This window comes from Oryzias melastigma, linkage group LG8 (genome assembly GCF_002922805.2).
Source record: "Oryzias melastigma strain HK-1 linkage group LG8, ASM292280v2, whole genome shotgun sequence".
Lineage (NCBI taxonomy): Eukaryota > Metazoa > Chordata > Actinopteri > Beloniformes > Adrianichthyidae > Oryzias > Oryzias melastigma.
The window spans coordinates 24,965,991-24,975,886 of NC_050519.1; the positions used below are offsets into that span (position 1 = coordinate 24,965,991).

At 37.6% G+C, this 9,896-nt stretch overlaps 1 protein-coding gene across 2 annotated transcripts; it reads left to right on the top strand.

The window, feature by feature from the left end:
- The first annotated feature begins 666 nt into the window (after nt 1-666).
- dnase1 (deoxyribonuclease I) lies at nt 667-7,514 on the top strand. Of its 2 annotated transcripts, XM_036213054.1 has the most exons (10): nt 709-779; nt 1,658-1,696; nt 1,996-2,134; nt 3,560-3,648; nt 3,738-3,818; nt 5,014-5,129; nt 5,218-5,330; nt 5,406-5,560; nt 5,627-5,720; nt 7,414-7,514. In XM_036213054.1, exons 3-10 carry the CDS (start codon nt 1,997-1,999, stop codon nt 7,459-7,461), a joined length of 834 nt encoding a protein of 277 aa, XP_036068947.1. In that variant the 5' UTR covers nt 709-779; nt 1,658-1,696; nt 1,996; the 3' UTR covers nt 7,462-7,514. The 2 variants fall into 2 exon arrangements, with proteins under 2 accessions (XP_024116896.1, XP_036068947.1); XM_024261128.2 differs by lacking the exon at nt 1,658-1,696 and having other exon boundaries at nt 667-779.
- The last annotated feature ends 2,382 nt before the right edge of the window (nt 7,515-9,896 follow it).

Sequence of the window (9,896 nt, forward strand, 5' to 3'; positions counted from 1 at the left end):
ATCCAAAGTGATTTATGTATTTTTGTGTTTAAATTCGCTGATGAAAACTGGTTTAGTTGTGCTGTTTCTACAATATATTGAGAATTTCAGCTCAGTTCTGTGTCATTCAATCTAATGTTCTTTCTATTCTAAAAAACATCAAAAGAAGTACAAATAAATGCACAAATAATGACTTTGCTTATATGTACTATTTTGGTTATGAATATTGGAAACAAAAACCTTTTATACATTAAAAACATGTAAACTTTTGGAATAAAAACTGAATTAAGAAATACAGTTTGGAGGGTAAAAAAGCTGATTTTTTACTTTTAAAAGAATAACAGTTTTTGTAGAAATATTTGGAAATAATGAGTGAAAAATGTCACATAACTGCTGTTTGTGTCCAGCTGTCTTTAAATAACCACTTTTGTTTGCTTTGGAGCTATTCTGAACTGTATTTATGGATAATCTTACAGAGGAAATCTCATCCCAGTGTCTCAGGATTCTGATCCAGAAGACGCTTCGCAGCTTCTCTGAGTCGCTTCTTCAGAACTGAAGCATCAGAATCTGGAGAACAGAACGAGACCTGAAGGACGGAGAATCTTCACAGGTGTAAGATCAAAGTGTTAATAAACCCTCGTTTAAGGTCAGCATTCAGCCGCCAGCATCGTCTAACCACAGCCCACCTTTGCTCCTCCCACCTGCTCTGGTCACACGAGGCAGCAGGTGAATAAAAGGCTTGAACGCTGGACTCCAGCAGAGCTCTCCTGTCTGCAGATCTTGTTTCTTCAACCGAGCAGGTATGAACCTCTGACTCCGTCTCTCTGAAAGGCTTGTGTTGGTGTTTTAAAGTGCATGAATGATTCAGTGAAGTGAATAGAAAACAGTTTTTGTCCTTAATGTTAAACATTGACTAACTCCAGCCGACATGAGAACCCCGAGGCGTCAGTGCAGCCTCCAGCTGCTGTTTCTGATCTTTATTTTCCCGAAGCAGCACCTACCGTTGCTGCGTAACCACGGCAACGGGATCCCAGAACCTGCAGGTCTCTAAAAGCACTGGATGATGATGGCGTGTATTTGGGTCAGGCCGTCACATGCCCAGCTGAGCAGGTGCTGGCTTCCTCTCTTTCTCCCGTCCATTCACTTCCATTGGAGGAGGCCATGTTGTCACATTTCACAGGTTTTGTGTGAAGAAGCTTTTTTTTCCTGAACTTTTTTTACCATCAGACACAAGAAAAATGTTGCATTTGATGGTCTGATGTGAAGGAATTCCCTCTGACGGGGTTTGAGAAGGTTTGCTGCATCCCATCACCGTCCTGGAGCGCCGCTTAGTCCACGTCGTCTCTAAACTTCAGCTGTTCCTTTTTCAGCCGCCCTGAAGACAGTTTGCTCTTTTACCTTCAGAAGTGTCAGATTCCAGGGCTCAGGGGGCGTGTCCTGCTGCTTCTGCTCTTAAGATTCTGATTGGTGGGACACACCTGATCCAGAAACATGGAAAACAGCAGGACACAAATCAGGAGGATTTGCTGGCTGCCAGACCGGCCCAAATCATTATGATCCCACCTCCGTGCTTCAGGGCTTCACAACCTTTTCCCTTGAGTTTAAAGTTCTTTTAGTTCCTTTTGTTATCATGATGCTGTTTTTAGCTAAAATAAAAAAAAACTGTGTTGTTTTATAGGACATAGTTTCCACAGAGCGGCTGGAGTTCATTAGAAAGGTATCTCTGAAATATATTTTCTGTCATAAATAAGCTCTTTTTTAAACTGCATCCTTTGACTGCTCCTGATTAATAACAATTTGAATAAAGAAATACTCAGAAATGCAGTTTTTAGTTTAATTTTCTTTATAAATGTCCTCCATTTTCAGAAAAAATACTACGAGAGCATGTTAAAAACAATTTTTATCAGAGTGGGTCTTTGAAATGAACAAAACTGTCTTTACAAGGAAGAAGATGAGTGAAACAATGACAGTTTTACACAGAAAACACTCAGACTGACACGTTTCGTCTGGTCTCAGGATGCGCTGGCTTTGCACCGCGGGGCTCCTGGTGGGCGTCCTGCACCTGTCCTCCTCCCTGCTACTGGGCGCCTTCAACATCAGGACGTTCGGAGACACCAAAGCTTCCAACGAAACCCTGATGAACATCATCAGCACGGTCTGCAGCAAAGGCCTTCCTGCTTTTATGGGTTTTTCAAACCGCTAATGCAGTTAAAACCAGAACACAAATGTTTGTTGTGAGACGTAAATACCAACAGACTTTTATTAGCAAAATAAATACAAAAAAACATGATTACCCTGACCAAAAATAAGAAGACTCAAATCTGTTTTAAGTATACTCTTTTAAAACAAAAGTTGGATAAATAACTTTTAGTTTACTTTTCAGATACTTATTAGAGATAAACTTTACAAGTTTTTATTACAAGTTCTTAAGTTCATGTTAAGTATACTTGGATTGTTCTTAGAATTATACTACAAAATATATTCAGCCTCTATTTGTCACTGTCCTTAAACATTTTCTTACACAGCATTAAAAGTGGAGTACATGTATTCTTGGGATTTTTCCAGTATATTAAAAATGTATATTTATACACTGATAAATAGAAGTTTGTTACCTGTAAACTAAAAGCAAACCTTAAAAGCTACATTAGACTTCAAAGTGTACTTTCATAAACTTAAAGTAAACTTGACGTTTATTGCCAGTAAACTAAAAGCAAACCAAAAAAGCTACTTTAAGTAAATTTAGAAAAGTTTCTTTAAGGATACCTCTAAGTAGTGCTGCTACAAATGATTATCTTAATAGTCAACTAATCACCTAATATTTTTTACGATTAATCAACAAATCAGGTCATGTGTAAACTGGATGTAAATCACACATCTTAACCATCATTAGCTTTAAACTAACTAAAAACCAGATATGTAGCATTACCTGTGATAATGCTAGTGTGAATGCTGTAAGATGAATTTGACAGCTGAAATCGCTGAAGCTGATAGCCAGCTAAATTATTAGTTAAATGCTAAGTTAGCCTAAAAAACTGAAAAAGTCTAAATTAGCCAAAACAGCTAGCATGTAGCTGAAATATTAGCTAAACTCCAAAATATCCTAACAAACCTTAATAAATGTCAAAATAGTCTAAAAAGCTAACAGAATGCCAGTATAACTTTCAACTTTATTACACTCTGACTCCATATAAAATAAAGTAACGACTCATCGACTATTAAATTAGTTGTTGACTATTTTAATAGTCGATCAGTCGACTAATCGTGGCAGTCCTACTTCTAAGTACACTTTTTATAAACTAAAAGTGGGCTGATTTAGTTCCATGAAGTATACTTGTTAGCAAATTGCCAATATACTTTTTAAGTGTACTTCTTGGGGAAATGTACTTTTTTATACTTAAGTATACTTTGTAACATAAACTTGAAGTGTTTTTATTTTTGGTTAGCATAAAATTAAGATTTTAAAGAAAAAAAGTAGTGCATAAAACATGTTTCATTCAGCTTGAGTTTCTACTTTAAAGACATTTTCACAAACCGGTAGAAAAACCTTCAGCAGAAGTCAGAGTTTGTGGTTCGTCTACAGGTTGTCCATCGCTACGACATCATTCTGATCCAGGAGGTCAGAGATGCCGACCTTTCAGCGACCACGAAGCTGATGGAGTATGTCAACAAGTAAGACTGACCCCATACTGACCGAACACAGAGAGACTCGTAGTTTGATGAAGAAAATGAGGTTTTTGTTTTCCTCTCTGTGGCTCCAGAGGTGGTTCTGAGTATGGATACATCGTCAGTGAGCCTTTGGGGCGCAGCACCTACAAGGAGAGATACCTGTTCCTCTACAGGTAAACACAGCTGCAGGAATACAGCAAAAATCACAACCTTTATTTAGAAATTCAGATTTCTACAAAATCTATTGATGCTTTTAGATCAAACACATTCATTGTTTCAGTAACTTTGGCAAAAAGATCACTTGAAACCTGAGGACTGAGGTTGATGGGAACTCTGGCTGCTCGACAAATGTATTTAACCATTTAGAGTCCAAGAAAACACTTTCAAACCAAACAAAGAACCAGCTATTTGCTCACACACTCAAATATGTTAAAAACATTAAAAAATACATCATGTTCACAAAAAAAATCATAAAATCACAAGACTAGATAACTGTCTTATTAACTAAAACTCCATAGTTTGTTTTTTAACCCTATAACACCTAAAATATCAAACAAACTAACTTTTCAACCGTTAACACAATAATGTCAGCTGATTCTGAAGGAGAAAAGCTGCTTTTCTCCTTCAGAATCAGCTGATATTATTGTGATAATGACTGAAAAGTTACAATAAATCAAAGAACATTTCAAACTTTCCTTGAAAAAACCCGTTGTATTTTTAGTCCATGGTTTCTTTCATGTAGTTCATCATCCTTCCACTAGGGGCAGTAGAAGGGCTTTTCCTGCTCATTTAAAAATGAAGCCAAAATGAACAAAACTTAACAACTCTGCTTTATTTACTTAACTTGTCTTAGTGTCTTTTTTGTTTTGGTGTTCAGTTCTTTGTTTTAACTGCCTGCTTTTCAAAGCGCTAAATAAATAAAGCAGAGTTGAGTTAGGTTTTGTTCATTTTGGCTTCTTTTTGTTTCTTTTCAGTTTATTCTTATTACATTTACTCTTATATTCTCTTAAGTTTCCTCAAACGTTACATTTTTGTGGACCCCCCCCCCTTAGTGGTTTCAAAGATCCTGTTCATTTTTGTGCTTTCTGTTGTTTTAGTCTCTGTGTGTGTTTGTCTTTTGATTGAGTTTTTCCCTGATTTGATATGCAGAGCTTACATTCTCCTCCTCAGCTCTCCTGCTGTTTGCTCCTTTCTCTTGTCCACTTCTCCTAGTAGTTATTTTACTAGATTTACATCAAATCCCCACTGAAGAAGTTTTCAGTAAAAAAACTAAAATTAAGCTTTTTTTCTTGGCAAACCAGCTTTTGTTCTGAACAAATTCAGTTATTTTTAGTTTAGCGGACTGAAGGCATTGATCGGTGTCTGCAGGCAGCAGGTGGTGTCTGTGGTGAAGAGCTACACCTACGATGACGGCTGTGAGTCCTGTGGAACCGACACCTTCAACAGAGAGCCGTTCGTGGTCATGTTCTCCTCCAAGAACACCGGTATAGCATGCAATGTGCTGCTCTCGTTTCATGAAGAAGTTCTCCTTCCTTGGTCTGGGTTAATGTCAGGAACGTTCTTGTTTTGCAGTCTCCGGCAGCTTTGCTTTGGTTCCTCAGCACACTTCTCCAGATTCGGCCGTGCAGGAGGTGGACGCCCTCTACGACGTGGTCACTGACGTCCGTTCTCGCTGGAGCACCAACGTCGGTTTCTGAGTCTGGACGCTTTCTGGAGAAGGTGGAGAAACGTTGGCTGACCTTTGCCCCGGCTGTTTGCAGAACATTGTTCTGTTGGGCGACTTCAACTCCGGCTGCAACTACGTGGTGGGCTCGGAGTGGGAGCAGATCCGCCTTTTCACCGATAAGAGTTTCCACTGGCTGATCCCTGATTCCGCCGACACCACCGTGACCACCACCGTCTGCCCCTATGACCGGTAGGAGCTCCGGCCGCCACGGCCTGCAGGACCGTCAGATCCACTCATGAGGTTCTGTGTTTGCAGGATCGTGGTCACAGCTGACATGGTGAAGGGCGTGGTGCAGGGCAGCGCGCAGGTGTACGACTTCATGGCAGACTTGAAACTCAGCCACAGTCTGGTAAAAACTCTCTTGGTGATAAAAAATGAGCAGCCATTTTCATAATCGCCGGTTGGCTAGCAGTAGCATGGAGCTTCCAGTGCTTGAATATACATAGCGAACCGTTTATAACCTTAAATAGGTCACGCTACAACAAAAAGTGATGACTTACATTTAAATATAAACGTCTGTGATTCAGAGCGCACCCACGTGACGAAAAGTGCTTCTCAGCGTGACTTTGTATCCTTCCGCTTGGAGCATCGGATTAAATATATATATATTCCGGACACACTTGCACTAAAAATTCCCCTGCAAATAGAGGGGTAGGGAGAAGGGAAGAATTCGGATTGGCCAGAGAACGCTGGAGGAAGTGACCGGGGACAAGGAAGTCTGGACATCTTCGCTTAGACTGCTACAGATTTTCTGTCTTTTCCTGCCTTCATTTTCTTCCTGACATCAGAGTTTTGGCTTCTTATCAACCAATCAAATTATAAATAATCACACTGCCAGTCGTGGATCGTTTGTCATAGTTAGACAAAAGCTACAGGAACTTCATTGAATGCTGCTTGTTTGATTATGAAGGTCATTCCGATTTTCTTCTTCCACTTTATGCTAATGCTAACGCTAGCTTGATGAGACGTAGAGCTGCAGAAGATCTTTTCTATGGCTTAAATTCCGTGTTCACAAAATCACTAAAGTCAGACAATTTCAACATGTCTGACAATGAAGAAAAACTGATTACTGTTAAGTTATTTGTTCTGACGTAGCTCCTCTTTGCTGTTGCTCATAACCGTGTCAGATCCCTGCAGGATCATAAAGATAAACAAGGAGAAAAATCATTTCAAACAGTCAAAAATATATTCCTATTAAAGGCATTTTTATTTTTACAATTACCCATTAAAATACTCAGAAAAACAACAGATACGTCTTATTACAATAACTACATTTAAGCTTGGGCACAGTTAAAACATGCAGCAACTACATCTTGGCTGCTTCTGTTACGAGTGTCCAACATGAATTTCCATCAGCTCTTGTGCTGTTCACTCTTAAAACATGTGTGAATAACATCAAGCAAATAAAACCCGTTAGAATAATATCTGCACAAATGATATTTTCAATAAAACCTCAAATATTGAAGGATTATTTAAATTTGTGTTTAGATTTGTGAACGATCTAAGACAGGAAATGAAAATACAGTTCAGCAGGACATTCATAAAATAAATATTGAACATTTTTATGTTGAAATTGGTAAGATTACCTTTACATAAAATTGTGTTAAACAGCGTTCAGTTGTCAGCTTTGTCGTTCTAAACTGTAAACCGGAAGTTACTATTCACATTTGTCTGTTGTTGCAGTGAAAAGGGTCTATAGTGGATAGGCTCCAGCAACCAAATGACCCCCCCAAAAGGAATTTAGTGGGTTCAGAAGATGGTCAAAGCAAAACAAAGTAATTAACCCTTTAACAACGGTGACGCTTAAACACAAAATCTTTAATGTAGTGCAACTTTTCAACCATTAACACCATCATTCCAGCAGATTGTGAAGGAGAGAAGCCGCTTTTCTCCTTCACAATCTGCTGGAATGATGGTGTTAACGGTTGAAAAGTTTCAGTAAACCAAAGAACAGAACCACTGGAGCTCTGCTGTTAAAGGGTTAAACTTTATTAACAACAGTACAGTTTGTGGAGCTGACTCAGTCGGTTTATGTCTTTCAGGCTCTGGATGTCAGTGATCATTTCCCCGTTGAGGTGAAGCTCTCCTAATCCAGACAATCCTTCATCCCAAAAGTGAAATAAACATCAATCTGTAAACCAAACGTTGCTTTTGAGAAGGACCATCATTGTTTGCGTTTCTCGGTCTGTCTTTACATGACAGGATTTCATTGGTTGTTTTGAGCTGCTGGAGACGCTGATGGGAACTCTACATTGCATTCCATATTATTATACAAATGATACTTTTCTATGCATCTTCTAAATACTCAACACAAATGACAGTCAAAATATTTTAACCATTAGAGTGTATATTAAATTTTATTAAACAATCCCAAAGATAACAGTATTCTTTTCAAAAATAAAAACTTTCAAACATTCCACATTATCAAAGTTTCGCAACATTTATAGATTCTAAAGAACTGAAAATGGTCATTTGTTGACTTTTAAGCATCATATTTACTAAAATCTAAAGTTATTCCAATCAGAAACATCTTCAGAGGTCAAGTTCCATTTGAACATACAGGCCTTATTTTGTTGCAGCTTCACAATTCTAGCATCCATTTAAGTTTTTGGAGAGTTTCTGCTTGAATATCTTTGCGAGAGAAATATCATCAATTTTGGTCACCCAGTGTACATTTAATTCCATCAGAGTACATTTTACACCAAATTCTGTGATTATTTGGGTCCAAATTCCCAGTGTTAAAACAACACTGTCCACGAGAGTTAATTAAATAACACCAAAATAGTGTAGAAATTCAAACACCGTGAGAGTTTATTTAAACTCTTTCTCAGATATTATTTGACTCTGTTCATATGAACCATTACACTCCAGATGTTGACTGCATCTACACTCCAAGTGTAGAAATGAACTCTTATCAGCGTTTTATTTACACCCTATGATATGATATTCTTATTCAAAGCGAGTTCATTATTCTCCTAAATGCAGAATTACACTGTTGCCTTTTAATACTTAGATCATACAATAAACTCTTACAATAAACAATATTCTTCTTCCCTAATGTAATAATCTTCCCTATGTAGCGATATGTACTAAAACACTAGTTAGCAACAGTGTGTGATGTCCATGTTAGCTACTTTCAGCAGGTGTTGTGTCAAGATACGTTCCCCCTGCCAGAATGTGTTTCCCCGCTCTCACGGCGGACGGTGGTGGACATCTTTTATTTTTAATTCTACAAGGAAGAGCAGCTCCTGGTTCTCTCATCACTGTGGAGGACGTGAACGGGCGACGTCTGGAGTCTGGAGCTGTCATGGGGATCGGAGAGAAAGTCCAGCGGCTGCACACTCTTCAACCCAGCACTAAACTTTGTTTTTTCTTTCTTTTCTTACTGAATTTTTTTCAGTAGATAGAAATGTGCTCTTTAGGATCATTTATTAGGTTCTTTAAAAACAGACAGTAGTGTCATAGATGATGCTTTCTAACCATGACATGTTTAAGAGGTCCCTACTTTGAATAAAGGGAAGCTAATTCTGAATTTTCAATGATTAATGTTTGTAATGTTTTGAATGATTTCATCTGCTTCAAAAATAAATTTTGTACAATCTGACTTTGACCCACATTTCCTTTTGTCTTACCTATATGCTAAAACAGTGAATAAATAGAAGAGACTGATCACTCAAATATGTTAAACATGATTTTTATTGAATCACACATCAGCAGGAGTCATCTTCATATGTTAAAATTAGAATTTTACTGCCTTAAAATGTAAATACTGGATTATTTTGGATTATAAATCTGCTCATCACCAGAATCAGACCTGAAGAAGAAAATACAAGACAAACATTAGATACAATTAAAAAAAAATAACATTTGATATACATTAAAATCACAAGACAAAGCTAAATATAACATGTACACATTTATTAAAAATTAAATATTTAACCTACATGTTCTTATTAACTGAAAGTTTCTCTGTCTTCATATTTTAACTTCACATGAAGAGATTCTGGTGTTACTGTAGCAGATCTGAATCATGTCCTTATATATTATAACTTTTTGATTAAAGAAAAGAACTATCAATAAAAATACAGAGAAAACGTCCTTTTTTAAACTTTAAACATAATAGATATTAATGTTACTGAGAATTTTAAAAAATCGAATTACTGGAACTAAATTAATTAATCATAATATACATTAATGATTTATTTCCTTCAAATATAAAGTTATTCTTTTAGTACTTACCGGAGAAAAGACACCAGATGACTCCCAGAGAGCGTATTAGAACAGTTTACATCACGGCAGCAGGACAAAAACCGAAATATAGCGATCATGCTAACGCTAAATCTGTAGCAGACCAGCAAAACACCAGAGCACAGCTCCCAGAATCCACCGCGATCGTGACCTGTCAATCAAAGGCCGCGCCCCCTCATTAAGCGAAAATAAATGCTGTTTAGAAAACAATTACACACTTAGAAAAAAATTCACTCCCCTCAGAGTTGTCATGGATCAAATATGCAGCTACTGATGA